The sequence below is a fragment of the Hemiscyllium ocellatum genome, chromosome 16 (assembly GCF_020745735.1).
Source record: "Hemiscyllium ocellatum isolate sHemOce1 chromosome 16, sHemOce1.pat.X.cur, whole genome shotgun sequence".
In the NCBI taxonomy this organism is placed as follows: Eukaryota; Metazoa; Chordata; class Chondrichthyes; order Orectolobiformes; family Hemiscylliidae; genus Hemiscyllium; species Hemiscyllium ocellatum.
In genome coordinates, this window is record NC_083416.1 from 17,177,321 (window position 1) to 17,193,672 (window position 16,352).

Genomic DNA, 16,352 nt, shown 5'->3' on the forward strand with positions numbered 1-16,352 from the left:
TCCAAGGCTTGAACTGATCAACTCAAAACAACCATGACTTTATTAGAAATTATATTTGGTGCATTGTCTTGAATGGAACATGTCAGATTAAGGTATCAAAATCCTGACTAAAACTGAAACCCAACGATTTCAGCTGATAATCTGTGATCTACAGAACTGCATAATTGTCCGAGTTCAATAACAGAAAATTCACTTGCAAGTTATTTTGAATCTGTTTTGGTTTGGTAAATTGAGCAAAAGACCAGTTCAATTGCAAACAGATCAGAGTTTTGGGTTCTATTCTCCACCTGTGCCATTTTGACTGAGATGTAAGATTTGGGCTGCAATAGATCTCAGTCACCTCAAGTTCGGAAGGATAACAGATAGATTACAGCTCCAGTTCCTTGATGGGATATTAGACAACAGAATTGATACCTCGCTTGCCGTGGTTAACCTAAGCTCATTGCAGACCACTCAACACTTGTCTGACGCACTGCAGAAAGTAGAAATGCAGAGGAGAAAAGATGGCACACACCTGACCCACAGCATTTGACACAACATTGTGTTGGTCCTTTTCAATTACCTAAAGCAGGCAGAAAAAAAAACTCTTCCTTTCATGATAAGAACATAAGACCTAGGAGCAGGAGTAAACCATCTGGCCCTTCGAGCCTGCTCCGCCATTCCGTAAGATCATAGCTGATCTTTTTGTGACCTCAGCTCCACTCTGACATATAGTTAGTAAGTTTGCAGATGACACCAAAATTGGAGGTGTAGTGGACAGCAAAGAAGGTTATCTTAAATTACAACAGGATTTTGATCAGATGGGCCAATAGGCTGAGAAGTGGCAGATGGAGTTTAATTTAGATAAATGTGGCGTGCTGCATTTTGGGAAAGTAAACATTGCAGGACCTATGGTAAGGTCCTCAGAGTGTTGCTGAACAAAGAGACCTTGGAGTGCAGGTTCATAGATCCTTGAAAGTGGTAGATAGGATAGTGAAGAAGGCATTTCCTTTATTGGTCAGAGTATTGAGTACAGGAGTTGGGAGGTCATGTTTCGGCTGTACAGGACATTGGTTAAGCCACTGCTGGAATACTGCATGCAATTCTGGTCTCCTTACTATCGGAAAGATGTTGTGAAACTTGAAAGGGTTCAGAAAAGATTTACAAGGATGTTGGCAGAGTTGGACGATTTGAGCTTTAGGGAGAGGGTGAGTAGGCTCGGGCTGTTTTCCCTGGAGCATCAGAGACTGAGGGGTGACCTTATAGAGAATTACAAAATCACAAGGGGCATGCATAGGATAAATAGACAAAGTCTTTTCCCTGGGATGGGGGAGTCTAGAACTAGAGGGCATAGGTTTAGGGTGAGAGGTGAAAGATATAAAAGAGACCTAAGGTACAACATTTTCACGCAGACGGTGGAATGAGCTGCCAGAGGAAGTGGAGGAGGCTGGTACAATTGCAACATTCAAAAGGCATCTGGATGAATATATAAATAAGAGGGATTTGGAGGGATAAGGCCAGGTGCTGGCAGGTGGGAGTAGATTGGGTTGGGATATCTAGTCAGCATGGATAAGTTGGACCGAAGGGTCTGTTTCTGTGCTGTACATCTCTATGCCTCTCACTATAACCCTTAATCTCATTACTGTACAAAAATTATCAATCTTCATTTTAAAAGCATTTACTGAGGAAGCCTCAACTACTTCACTGGGCAGGGGATTCCACAGATTCACAACCCTCTGGGTGAAGAAGTTCCTTCTCAACTCAGTCCTAAAACTGCTGCCCCTAACCTTGAGGCTTCCGAATTCCCCTCGTAATTTTATATATTTCTCGAAGAACCCCTTATTCTTCAATCCCAATGAATATAATCCGAGTCTATTCAGACTTTCCTCATAAGCCAAGCCCCTCCAGTCCGGAATCAACCTAGTGAACCTCCTCTGCACACTCTCCAGTGAGAGTACATCCTTTCTCAAGTAAGGAGACCAAAACTGTACGCAGTACTCCAGGGAGGTTATGCTGCACCCTATATGGCTGCAGCATAACCTCCCTGTTTTTAAATTCCATCCCTATAGCAATGAAGGACAATATTCCATTTGCCTTCTTAATTACCTGTTGTACCTGCAGACCAACCTTCTGTGATTCATGCTAGTCCCTCTGCACAGCAGCATGCTGCGATTTTATTTTACCATTCAAGTAACAGTCCTTTATACTGTCATCCCTACCAAAATGGATGACTTCACATTTATTAGATTGTACTCCATCTGTCCGACTTTTGCCCACTCACTTAAACTATGCCCCTTTGCAAAGTTTCACAGTCCTGTGCACACTTTGCTCTACCACTCATCTTAGTATCATCCGCAAACTTTGACACACTACACATGGTCCCCAACTCCAAATCATCTATGTAAATTGTGACCAATTGCAGTCCCAACACTGATTTCTGAGGCACACCACTAGTCACTGATTACTAACCAGAAAAACACTCATTTATGCCCACTCTTTGCTTCCTCTTAGTTAACCAACGCTCTATCCATGTTAATACACTGCCATTACGCCTTGCATCTTTATCTGATACAGCAGCCTTTTGTGCAGCACCTTGTTGAATGCTTTTGGAAATCTAGGTATACTACATCCAATGGGTCCCCATTGTCCACCATGCTTGTAATGTCTTCATAGAATTCCAGTAGATTAGGTAAGTATGATGTGTCCTTCCTTCATGAACCCACGTTGCGTATGCCCAATTGAACAATTTCTGTCCAAATGCCATGCCAGTTCTTCTTGATACTACACTCAAGCATTTTTTTTACTACAGAAGTTAAGCTAACTGGTCTATAATTTCCCTTCCTTTTTAAACAGTGGTGTCATATTTGTGGTGTTTCAATCTCCTGGAATTGCCGCAGAGTCCAGAGTATTTTGGAAAATTACCATAAGTACATTTGCTATTTCTCCCACTATCTCTTTTAGTACCCTGAGATGCATTCCATCAGGGTCACGAGATTTATCTACCCTTAGCGCCATGAGCTTGCCCAGCACTAGCTCTTTCATGATAATGATTGTTTCCATGTCCTCACCTACCTTCATCTCTTTGTCAATTACTAGCATGTTATTCGTGTCTTCCACTGTGAAGATCGACACAAAATACTTATTCAATGTCTCGGCCATTTCCTCATATCCTATTACTAAATCCCCCTTCTCATCCTCTAAAGGTCTAATTTTTATTTTAACCATTGTTTTTTATTTTATATATTTATTGAAATTTTTGCTGTCTGTCTTCATATTCTGAGCTAGATTTTTCTCATAATCTATCTTACTTTTCTTAATAGCTTTTTTGTGGCTTTCTGTTGACCTTTAAAGTTTTCCCAATCTTCTAGTTTCCTGCTGATCTTTGCCACTTTGTGTGCCTTCTCTTTCAATTTGTCAGCCTCTCTCACTTCCTTACATATTCATGGCAGATTACCACTTTTCCTACAGTCCTTCCTTTTCACTAATACACACATTTGCTGAGCAGTTTGAAAATTCTCCATTGTTTGCCACCATGAAGTCTTTGCCACTCTAGCCAACTCCTCTGTCACCCTACTATCGCGGGTGGCACAGTGGTTAGCACTGCTGCCTCACAGCACCAGGGACCTGGGTTCAATTCCCACCTCAGGCAACTCTGTGTGGAGCTTTATCATTCTCCCCGTGTCTGCATGGGTTTCCTCCCACAGTCCAAAGACATGCAGGTTAGGTGAACTGGCCATACTAAATTGTCCATAGCGTTAGGTGAAGGGGTAAATGTAGGGGAATGGGTCTGGGTGGGTTGCTTTTTGGAGGGGCGGTGTGGACTTGTTGGGCCTGTTTCCACACTGCAGGGAATCTAATCTAATCTATCGTCTCCTTTGTTTGAGCAAAATTCAGGGCAAGATTGAAGTATATTTATTTTAAGAACAAAGCCAATTTCCTTGTTTTTCCTGTTATACAAAAAACAAAAACAAAAGCATTCAGCTCCATCGTGTCCCACCCCTGCCCCCTCCCCAAACCCCAACACACAGTTGTATTTTGATCACTCAACATGATCAGAGCTGATTCTTTTAAAAATCATTGGCTGGCCAGCACTTATTGCCCTCAGTAAATTCCTGCTGTTATCTGGAACAGGATGTTTCTAAGACCCTGCAGACTCCTCAAACATTGTACACAATATTAATTTATCCAGACACCTCGGTATGTATCAGGAAAAAGCTACACAGCACACGTCTGCAGTCAGTGAACCAGGTCGCAACTTTATTTGAAGAGAAAGAGTGTTAACTTTACACTTTTAACAACTCTATTTCTAACTATCTCATTCTTTAGAAACCTAAAATATTTTCCAGATATCTGTGGTTTTGCCAGTGTGTCAAATTATTTGATCTATTCCTCTCTTCATGTGTTGATTCTCTCTCTGGTCGGAGGATAATCTGCTCTAGTCGCTGCTATATCCTAACATGCCTCTGCGTAGGCTGGAGACATGGGCTTCCCACAGTCCTGCCAGGCTGGGTTATTTTACCCTCCTGGCTACCTTCTGGAACTTTCCAAGGACTTGACCAATCAGAAGTTAGCACGATGGCTCAGTGGTAAGCAGTGTTGCCTCACTGCCCCAGGTTCAATTCCAGCCTTGGGCAACTGTGCGTGTGGAGTTCGACGTTCTCCTGTGTCTGCGTGGGTTTCCTCCCACTGTCCAAAGATATGCAGGTTAAGTGAATTGGCCATGCTCAATTGCTCATCGTGTTCAGGGATGTACAGGTTAGGTGCATTAGTCAGGGGTAAATATAGGATAATAGAGTAGGGGAATGGGTCTGGGTAGGTTACTCTTGAGAGGATCAGCGTGGACTTGTTGGGCTGATGGGGCAGTTTCCACACTGTAGGGATTCTAATTCTGATTCTGTAGGGATTCTAATTCTAATTCTAAAAAGTATAAAATTAATTGGCCTCATCACCTTGAAATGCTGCTAATGGCTTGCTTAACAGAAAACCCTTTGATGTGTCTGCTCTTGGGCCTAGAGGTCTGATTTCATCCCAGAATATACACCTGGTCTTTTGTCTTATTGAGGCATGTCTGCCCCATACATCTAGTGCTGTTTGTTTGTAAGGAAGGATTAAATTGCCCTTTCACACTTCTTAATGTTTTTAGTTAACTCTCTGGTGTCAATTGTTTGGGGTTAGATCTTGCAAGGACTTGTCCCTAGGCAGCATTGGCTCAGGCACCCCCACCATACTTTGCCTTTTGGCCAATTCTGATGTTTGTTTCAGTTGCTGTGGCTGTATTTCTGGCCTTCCTACGTAATTAATTTTATTTCACTTGAGCAGTTGCAGGCTGCTATACTGAAATGCTTATTTTAGATGCTGTATACTGTAGCTATATGTTAGCAGTGGATGGAGTGAATGTTTACAAATGTGGTGCTTTGTCCTCCATGATGTCAAGCTTTGAGTGCTTTTGGATCTGCACTTATCCTTGCAAGTGGGAAGTATTCCATCACTTTCCTGACTTCTGCCTTGTAGATAGAGAACAGACCTTGGGGAAAGAGGAAATGAGCTACTCGTCACTGGATTCCTCACCTTTGACCTGTTCTTGCTTCCATAGTATATATATGGTTAGTTCAGTTCAATTTCTGGATTTGATGTCGCTCCTAAAAAAGATCAGGTTAGTAAATGCAGATCTTTCCTAACATATTCCTCCTCTATTTATAACCTTCCTATCCTTACTGTTCAATATATGAAAGCACTATGAGTTGAAATGCTCACAGAGGTCATACAATTGGAGTCCCTCGATACTGACAAAATCACTAGAAAAGCTTGATTTATCTTGCTGAATTACTATTCCAGTTAAATACCCCAAGCCACCAAGCTCTTAACAATTTAGCTTCAAGGATGATCTGAATCAATTTACTGGTGAAAGGCACTGTTAGGCAGTGTGGCATTGGAAATTTCCCATGTTTTATTTAGCAGTGACATTCTGAAATATAAACCATGAATCAGCATAAGGCTGCTGTGGATGTCTCAAAGTTGTCACTACCATACTTAGAGTTTCTGACTAATTAAGAGCTGATTAGATTGAAAAATAAAATCGGTGCTGAAGGTATGAATCGCTGCACAAATCATTTGAACAGTTGTCAACTGTGACATGAGAGCTGCAACTCTATGGGGGAAACAAAGAAATATATACAGCTATGGAGTGCTTTCTGTCGGTGCTAAAGAAGAAGAATAGGCAAACCGGGAGCTCTGATGTACTTAATACAGTGAAATAAGTGGCCACCTGTCTAAAACACTTCCACAAGTGGGAAAAAATGTACCTTTGTAAATAATGTTGCTAGCCTCAATATAGGGCTAGATTTGAAAAAATGTCCATCTCAACCAAGCCACAACATGTGCAGTGGATAGTTACTATAGTACTTAGCAGCGATTTGAAAGTGGTTGTGCTTTCTTTGAGCTAATTTTTTTATAAAAACTGAACAAGGTTATAGAAAGTTGGTTGCTCAAGAGACAAGATGATGTGCAGATTAAGACTAATATTTCATAGAATATAGGTAAACCTAATTAAAGTTGACTCAGTTAAAAGTTATTTCTCTCCAACATTCTTAATAAAATAATGCAATTTATTCATATGATGAGTTTCAGTTTAATGTTCATGATTTGGAGGTGCCGGTGTTGGACTGGAGTGTACACAGCTAAAAATCACACAACACCAGGTTATAGTCTAACAGGTTTAAGTGGAAGCACACTAGCCTTCGGAGCGACGCTCCTTCATCAGGTGATTGTTAGCAGCTAAGCCGAGAATGCAACTTTAAAAAGAAGGGTTTTGTGATTTACACATGAGAGAAGTGAAACTATCACTGTATTCTAACAGATGAAAGGCTTAACAGACAATCAATTTTTCAATGTATAATTTCAGTTTCATCACACTGCAAATTTTTGTTATAAATTCTGTGTTATGATCGAGCCCTCCACAATCACCTGATGAAGGAGCATCGCTCCAAAAGCTAGTGTGCTTCCAATTAAACCTGTCAGTTTAATGTTGTTTGCCATAGAGTTCATGTTCTGAGGTCTGTACATCTTTTTCCCAGTCTTTTACTCCCACACTCTGTCCTTAAAGGCTACTTGGCTTTCCCGGCCCTGCCCTCAGTTCTATTTTCAACATCACCTTCAACTGGCTCCTGCTCCTACCCTCTTTTTTCACCTTTGAAGTCTCCTGCATCCTCCCTCTCGTGACTCCCATTTTGCATTTGCAGTGAGGCTCTGAGCTCCAACTAGCGGTAGCAGTTGTCAGTGAAGATTGTTCTGGATTTCAGTTACAACTGCACCAACCATCTTCTGCCATTAGATGGGGCTTGGTCAATTAAAAGGTTCATCAGATGAACATGTGAATTTACAGTAGTTACATTTGTATTACATTTTTTCTATGTGCTTAAAGTTCTTAAAAAGTTATTTTAAGAGTTGCAGACATATAGAAAAGTACTTGATTTCAACTTTTAAAGTTGTTTTCTGCAGAGCAAAGTCCAGAAGTACATAAACTTTACAGTTTTATTTTATAGTTTGTGATTTATTTTAGTTTCGCAAGTTATTTCAATTAGAAATACACTACTGCATATTCATGGCACAGTATTTCAACTTGTACATTGGTTCTTGTGGATATTTTCCTGCCCAAAAGAAACAGATTCCAGTTTTAACACTGACCAACTTCTAATGGGAATTTAAACTTTAATCACTTTCAGGAATGCAACCACAAACTTAAGAGAGGACTAACATTACAGTTTATTTGTATGAATTCCTTTCTTTGAACAGGTTCATATTGAACTGAGGTATGGCTTTCTTGAGGAGAAAGTGAATGCTGGAGATCAGGGGCAAAACGTATAGTGCTGGAAAAGCACAGCAAGTCAGGCAGCATCCGAGGAGCAGGAGAGTCGATGTTTCGGGCATAAGCCCTTCAACAAGCATGGTATCATTCTAGATGAAGGGTTTATGCCTGAAATATCAACTCTCCTGCTCCTCAGATACTGCCTCACCAGCTGTGCTTTTCCAGTGCCACATCTTTTGACTATGGCTTTCTTGAGCTCTAACAGATTTCCATTTCTGTACAACCCTGTACTTGCCTTCAAGTGCACACATGTCAGCAGGCAGTAATCAGAAAAAAGATCTCTGGCTGATTTATGGTCCTCACTTCACAAAGTATTCTAGTCACAGTCCTGCTGCACCCGCTAACTTAGCACATAATTGGGATCCAACCTAGAATCATGTGATTCTCTTTGGTTTTGTCCACAAACATGAAACTAATCAAAGATCTTCGCCTGCCTTCTTACCAATTCCAGTATGAATCACCTGAAGAATACAGCTCTTAACTGTCAATCTTTAATCAACCTGTTAATACACATTATGACACATCTGCAACAGATGGGACTTTGGGCTCAGAGGTAGCGACCCCACCACTCAAGAGACTTGAGTTTCTAAATATATAATTGCTGATTGCACCATTAGTAGCAAAGAGATCCCTCTGAGTAACAGTAGTGCAACTAGAAAATGTGTGATCAATACTTATTTCATATCAGATTAAATTTATTTTTTGCCATTTGCATATTACTTTCAAAGGCTTGAGATGAAACAGTGACTATAAACCATCCTAAGCTGTCACTCTTGAGCCAAGTCAGAGATCGTCAACAACATACCCAACTAAAGGTGGAGAGCAGTGTCAATTCAGGCTATTGTTTTCTGATCTTTCATTAATAACACATTTCCAGTATGATCTGGATCAGGAGTCAGAAGCTTGGCACACGGGACTCCTGCTCAATTTGAAATTATTGCTTTGCAATTTCAGTGTGACCAGAGTCAAACTCAGTTACCTTGGAAATCACTTGTCACTTTGTTGATCTGCATGGATCAATGCCAGGAATTATCTTTTCAAACATTAAAGTTGAACTTTTTGTGATCAACATGCTTTAAGAAAAGTGGCAACATTTTACAATAAAATTATCTCATATTAAGTAGCAAGGCTGGAAATCCTGTGAAAGAAATCTGATCAGAAACATCAAATTTTGGAATTTGTTGTTCTCAATTCAGTTTTATGTTGCATTTTCAATTGCACAATTGTGTCCCAGGAAAGACACAGGAACCTCACCTTTTCACTGAAAACACTAAATTAGTGGCTTTCATCTCCCACTCCTCCACTGAGGTTGTGAGTTGAACTTTTGTTTTCTTTGCTTCTTGAATACGTGGGATCATTTTATTGCATAATTTTGCCAGTTTTCCAATCACACTAAAGTAATTCAATTTTGATGGTTAAAATAACATAAGACCTCGAAGCAGAAGTAGGTAATTTAGCCCCTTGGGCCTGCTCCATCCTTTGATATGATCATGGCTGATCTCATCTAAGCCTCAAATTCACTTTCCTGCCTGTTCTCCATAATCCTTCAATGTATTACAACACAATATGAATTAAAAATCTCACAATGCTTTGAGACACACAATTTCTCCTCATGCAAAAATCGTCTCGAGAACCTTTCGTTCCAGATTGCCCACATGAAGGAACATCCTTTCTGCATCTACTTTGTCAATCCCCTCCACCATTGTATATACCTCAATTAGATTCAAAAATGCAGACAGTATAGGCCTAAACTGCTCATTTTCTGTCCATAAGACAAACTCATCTCTGGAATCAATCCCGTGAACTTCCTCTGAAATGCTTCCAAAACAACTATATCCCTCCTCGAGTAAGGGGGCTAAAACTATATGCAATATTCCCCAGATGTGATCTCACTAATGCTTTGAACAGTTACTGGTTTATGCAACACCACTAGAATTGGACTAACTTTTTTTTAAATTTATGAACAAGATGTCAACCATGATTGCCTACAGAATAGCAGACACCCACTTCAAGATATTCTTTGATTTACTTCTCTGAGGACTGACAAAATATTTTATAAGTGCAGTCTGGCTATCTTTTCTCAAAACTCCTACGCTTCATTTTGAATTGAAGAGTCTCTAAATTCTAGGTTTGATTATACTAATTACTAATTTGCTTGGTCTTTCTCTTACTTTTTTAACTTTCATGCTATCCTGCAGTATGGGCTCTATCCCTTCATAATGTTTAAAATTGAGAAATAATGTTCACTGATTGTCTTAGTTGCTGGTCTGCAACACCAGTGATTCCATAGTCCATGAAGCTGTATTTCTTTACCCAAGTGCATCTTGACTCAGGCTATAAAATTTACGCATTATTTGTCAAGTTACTGTAATTCAGTCTGGTGAATCTGATTTATTTCTTCATTCAGCTTAATGATGAAGCGTACTATAGGGGGGATATGCTCACATAGAGAGATACTAAAGCCATCAAAAGATCTTAAGTCCACATTTTGCCAATTCCAGCTAGAATCATCTCAGTAATGGATTTCCTTCTACTAACTTAAAGAGCATTTTGTTTTAAAAGAAGCGCTTTTCCTGTGGGGAGAAAGATTTATGGTCACCCAGTGGCAGGTCCTGAGCAAAGCTTAATGTTCCTGCTCGGCTGAGATCAGCCAGCAACCAGAGAACAGCAGACATACCTGTCTTGGGTAAAAAAAACTTGGCACAGAATGGTATCAAAATCTAATACCACAATATGATAACAAAATGAGTCAGTGTTCAGTAAAACTGAGGAACCAATCTGGGATTTATTCAGTTGACAGAGTCAGGGATATGCAGCTACTCCTCTCTCAAAATGTCATATAATTCCCACCGTTGCTTTGTTCTTTCAAGTTTATATTCCAGACTCCAGGTTTGGTGAAGATGCTGATAAAACATGCTACTCCATGTCTTCCCACTCCACTCCACCCTACTCAACTCCCACTCGACTTTGTATTTTCTATTTTTGAGAATAGATTTTAACCAGTTTACTAGACATGCTTTTTATTTCCTGAAAACACAAAGCTGTAGCTTGGATTACATGGTGTGAATTGAGTTTGATTATGAGCTAGAGTGACAGTGGGAACATAGCAATCAGTTTCAGAGACCCTGAGATTGGGAGTCAGGTAAAAGAATCTGCTATCACTCCAGCCCATGCTTGCTAACCAATGAGAAAGAAAGTAGAATGTGAGAGTGCATGCATGTAGGACAGGAATGGACTCAACGGGCTCAACTGTGTTGCCTCACAGCTAAATAGCCTGCACAGGTATATAAAAAAGGTAGCTACAGCCATAAGCGGGGTCCAGAATGTTCAGAAAGAAAGGGAATCAAAACTTACTTCCAAAGGAGCGCTAGATGTGAAACGGTTCTCAGAATAAGGAAACAGAGCAAGGTTAAGCTTCCGCAATAAAACATGTTATAGCAAGGGACAACCATAACTTGCACATCCCAACTATCCTCCATTTACTGTGTCAAACAAAAACCTACAAGATGTTTTCTGAAACAATAAAAATACATATAACCTCACTTCTCAAGGTGAACAGTTTAAGATGGCTGCAACATACTTATTTTATGTAACTTCACTCTCAATGTTTCTCAGTGGAATTGCCCTGTGTTGATATCACTAAATAATCTTAAATACATTGATTAGATTCCCTACAGTGTGGAAACAGGTCCTTCAGCCCAACAAGTCAACACTGAACCTCCGAAGAGTAACCCACCCAAACCCATTCCCCTACCCTATATTTTTCCCCTAACACTGTAGGCAATTTAGCATGGCCAATTTTCCTGACCTGCACATCTTTGGATTGTGGGAGGAAACCGGAACACGCAGAGAAAACCCACGTGGAGAATCTGCAAACTCCACACAGACAGTCGCCCAAGGCAGGAATCAAATCTCTGGTGCTGTGAAGTGACAGTGCTAACCACTGAGCCATTGTGCCACCCCCACTTCAAGATTTGTAGTTATCGCTAACGTTAAGTAATAGGGAATCCAAAAGATGATACATCACACAGCATGGGGCTCAACAAAGCAGTTGATGCATTGGTTGCCAACTGACAACAGAAAAGGATATATTAACATCAAATCATGCACAATAATGTGCTCCTGAAACATAATGGCACTCAATGTCTGTCCAAGAATAATGTTTGTTATCATTTTTTTGATAAGATTGAGGGACATCTTGTGATGTATCTCGAATGTCTCAGCAACACTGAGGATACAGAGTGTGGATTTGGCATTTTAAGTAGGAAGATCATCAAAGAAATCTAGCTTCTGCCTGATAGCTGACCCTCTCCTTACAATAGGGGAAACCTTAGTCTGTTTCTCCTCCACTTTAGTCTACAATGAGCAGTCAATTAAATTTGGCTTTGTTGTCCCAACAACTCTTCACAGGAATAGCTGGTATCTGCCCAGGTATGAGGCCAGGAAAATTAATTCTTCAGAACACATGCATATTTGCTGTAAGTTTTTATCCTGAACCTCATGCATGGTGTTTGGCAGGGAAACAGAAGCTATCTCATTTGCTGGAACGGATAAATGTCTCTTCTAGCCTTGTTTGGGCTAGTTGGAAAGCCATATGGGATTCTCCACAAAGGCCACATATTACGATTTCTGATTAACAGTGTCAGAAAAGCATCCTGCTGATGCTATGGAAGCTTGATTATATATTTCAGACTGCAGCATAGTGGATGCCTTATTCATCTGCTGTAGAAAATCAGATTGACATCACAACAGTGGGAGAACAGCAGGAATGAAGGGGGTAACGTGCAGAGGTATTTCTAATTGCCTGGTTTCCATCCAGAGACACATTCTGGATAAAGTTTTCCAAACAAATACATCCTTCTGTCTGTTTCCTTCACTGGGAGGATGTGGATAAAGAGGACGTGGAGATATGATTGTAACATCAATGGGCACGTTCACGAGCTGACTTGATACACATTCTGAGAAGTTATCTCAGGAGCCTCATAGACTTTCATCTAAAATGGGACAGTTGCAGCTGGGAGAGGAGGTTGGATGAGAGTGAGGCAAAATGCATGATACCAAGTAACAGTGGAAGAGTATAAACTCAAGAAACTCATGAGTGTGGAATTCGGTCTGTAGTAGGTTGGATGGGTCGAGATGCAGAGTATTTGGGTTTAAATTCATTTCATGCCTTTCTCAATATGCTTGTAAAGTTGTTCATATTAGCTTAGATAAATGACAAGTAGCAACTGCCGTGGGTGGCACAGTGGCTCAGTGGTTAGCACTGCTGCCACAGAATTAGGGTCCCAGGTTCGATTCCAGCCTTGGGCGAATGTCTGTATGGAGTTTGCACATTCTCCCCGTGTCTGCGTGGGTTTTCTCCAGGTGTTCCGGTTTCCTCCCACAGTCCAAAGATATTCAGGTGAATTGGCCGTGCTAAATTGTCCACAGTGTTAGGGACATTAGTCAGAGAGAAATGGGTCTGGGTGGGTTACTCTTCAGAGGGTCGGCGTGGACTGGTTAGGCCGAAGGGCCTATTTCCACACTGCAGGGAATCTACTCTAAACAAAGCTTATGCAAAAATTATAGAATCAAATATACCTTCATGAGGAATTCATTTCATAGTTCTGAGGGAAAAGGATCACTCACCTTCCTGGATTGCAATTTCCATGTTCCTGCCACTGGGAGCACGCAGGAGTTCCTGATATGTCTGAGCAGACTGATCAAACAGCTGTACAAGGAGTGCACATGTTTTCTCGTACTCACAGCGACTCACAGTACACAGCTGATCCAACTGCTGGAAGACCATGCCTGTGTCATCCAAAGGATCTTCTAAACAGTCTCTGCAGAATTAAAGGAGATAAATAATCTTTCCATAAATGTCCAGCAATAATGACAGCTTACATTCTTAAACTAAGTTTTAAATAAAAATTACATCATATGTCAGGTGGCAAATATAGGTAGCATGGACTGAGATTAGAAATAGGAAAGGAAAGGTTATCCTGTTGGGAGTTTTCTATTGGCCTCCAAATAGGTCCAGAGATGCAGAGTACAGGATAGCAAAGATGATCCTTGATAGGAGCGAGAGTGACACAGTATGCAACATGTATGAGGTGAGGGAAGCCATTAGCGTCCCTGCTGATTACACTTGCAAGAAGTGCACCCATCTCCAGCTCCTCCAAGGCCGTGTTAGGGAACTGGAGCTGGAGTTGGATGAACTCCAGATCATTCAGGAGGCAGAGGTGGTCATAGATCAGAGCTTTAGGGAAGTAGTTACTCCGAAAGTTATAGAGAGATGGGTGACAGTGAGGGGGAGTGGGAGGAAGCAGCCAGTGCAGGGACCCCCTGTGGTCATTCCCCTCAAGAACAAGTCTACTGTTTTGGATACTTGTGGGGGGGGATGACTTACCAGGGGTAAGCAACGAGGTTCAGGCCTCTGGCACAGAGCCTGGCCCCGTTGCTCAGAAGGGAAAGGTGGAGAAAGGTAGAGCGATAGTTCTTGGGGACTCAATAATGAGGGGCACAGATAGGCGGTTTTGTGGGGGCGACAGAGACTCATGATTGGTACGTTGCCTCCCAGGTGCAAGGGTACGTGATGTCTCTGATCGTGTTTTCCGGGTCCTTAAGGGGGAGGGGGAGCAGCCCCAGATCGTGGTCCACGTTGGCACCAACGACATAGGTAGGAAGAGGGGTGAGGATGTCAGGCAGGCTTTCAGGGAGCTAGGTTGGAAGCTCAGAGCTAGAACGAACAGAGTTGTTGTCTCTGGTTTGTTACCCGTGCCACGTGATAGAGAGTTGAGGAATAGGGAGAGAGAACAGTTAAATGCGTGACTACAGGGATGGTGCAGGAGGGAGGGTTTCCGGTTTCTGGACAACTGGGGTTCTTTCTGGGGAAGATGGGACCTCTATAAACAGGATAGTCTACACCTGAACCTGAGGGGCACCAGTATCCTTGGGGGGAGGTTTGCTAGTGCTCTTTGGGAGGGTTTAAACTAACTCTGCAGGGGCATGGGAACCTGGACTGTAGCTTTAGGGTACAGGACCTTGAGTGTAGGGAGGTTAGGAACAAGGCATCGATCTCGAAGGAGGGTGCCTGTAAACAGAAAGGTGGCTTGAAGTGTGTATACTTCAATGCCAGAAGTATAAGAAATAAGGTAGGTGAACTTGCAGCGTGGGTTGGTACCTGGGACTTCGATGTTGTGGCCATTACAGAGACGTGGGTTGAACAGGGGCAGGAATGGCTGTTGCAGGTTCCAGGGTTTAAATGTTTTAGCAGGGTCAGAGATGGGGGTAAAAGAGGGGGTGGTGTGGCATTGCTTGTCAAGGATAGTATTACAGCGGTGGAAAGGACGATGGATGAAGACTTGCCATCTGAGGTAGTTTGGGCTGAGGTTAGAAATAGGAAAGGTGAGATCACCCTGATAGCAGTTTTCTACAGGCCTCCTAATAGTCCGAGAGAAGTAGAGGAAAGTATTGCGAGGATGATTCAGGAGAAGAGTGAAAGTAATAGGGTGGTTGTTATGGGGGACTTTAACTTCCCAGGTATTGACTGGGAAAGCTATAGCTCGAGTTCGTTAGATGGGTCGGTGTTTGTCCAATGTGTGCAGGAGAGTTTCCTGACACAATATGTAGACAGGCCAACAAGAGGTGAGGCTATACTGGATTTGGTTCTAGGTAATGAACCAGGCCAGGTGTTAGACTTGGAGGTAGGTGAGCACTTTGGGGACAGTGACCACAACTCGGTGACTTTTACTTTAGTGATGGAGAGGGATAAGTGTGCACTGCAGGGCAAGAGTTATAGCTGGGGGCAGGGAAATTATGATGCGGTGAGGCATGACTTAGGATGCGTGGATTGGAAAAATAGGCTTCAAGGGAAGAACACAAATGATATGTGGAGATTGTTCAAGGAACAGCTATTGGGTGTCCTTGATAAGTATGTACCAGTCAGGCAGGGAGTAAAGGGTCTTGTGAGGGAGCCATGGTTTAATAAGGAATTGGAATCCCTTGTGAAAGGGAAGAGGGTGGCCTATGTAAAGATGAGGCGTGAAGGTTCAGTTGGGGCGATTGAGAATTATAAGGTAGCCAGGAAGGATCTAAAGAGAGAGCTAAGAGCAGCGAGAAGGGGACATGAAAAGTCCTTAGTTGGTAGGATTAGGGAAAACCCAAAGGCTTTCTATAGGTATGTCAGGAATAAAAGGATGACTAGGGTAGGTATAATTCCAGTCAAGGATAGTAGTGGGAAGTTGTGCGTGGAGGCGGAGGAGATTGGAGAGACACTAAATCAATACTTTTCGTCAGTATTCACTCAGGAACAGGACACTATTGCTGATGTGAATATTGAGTCACAAGTGATTAGAATGGATGGCCTTGAGGTATGTAGGGAAGAGGTCTGGGGAATACTGGAAAGGATGAAAATAGATAAGTCCCCTGGGCCTGATGGCATTTATCCTAGGATCCTCTGGGAAGCTAGGGAGGAGATAGCAGAGCCATTGGCCTTGATTTTTATGTCGTCATTGTCTACGGGAATAGT

The 16,352-nt window shown here is 41.9% G+C and overlaps 1 protein-coding gene across 1 annotated transcript in view; it reads right to left on the reverse strand.

Moving 5' to 3' along the window:
* The window catches only part of LOC132823541 (ran-binding protein 17-like), a 955,175-nt gene that overhangs the window by 724,266 nt on the left and 214,557 nt on the right, over window positions 1-16,352 (reverse strand). Inside the window, exon 12 of the mRNA XM_060837486.1 lies at window positions 13,472-13,665. Within this exon, the coding sequence (XP_060693469.1) occupies window positions 13,472-13,665 (194 nt within the window). The remainder of the gene's footprint in view (window positions 1-13,471; window positions 13,666-16,352) is intronic.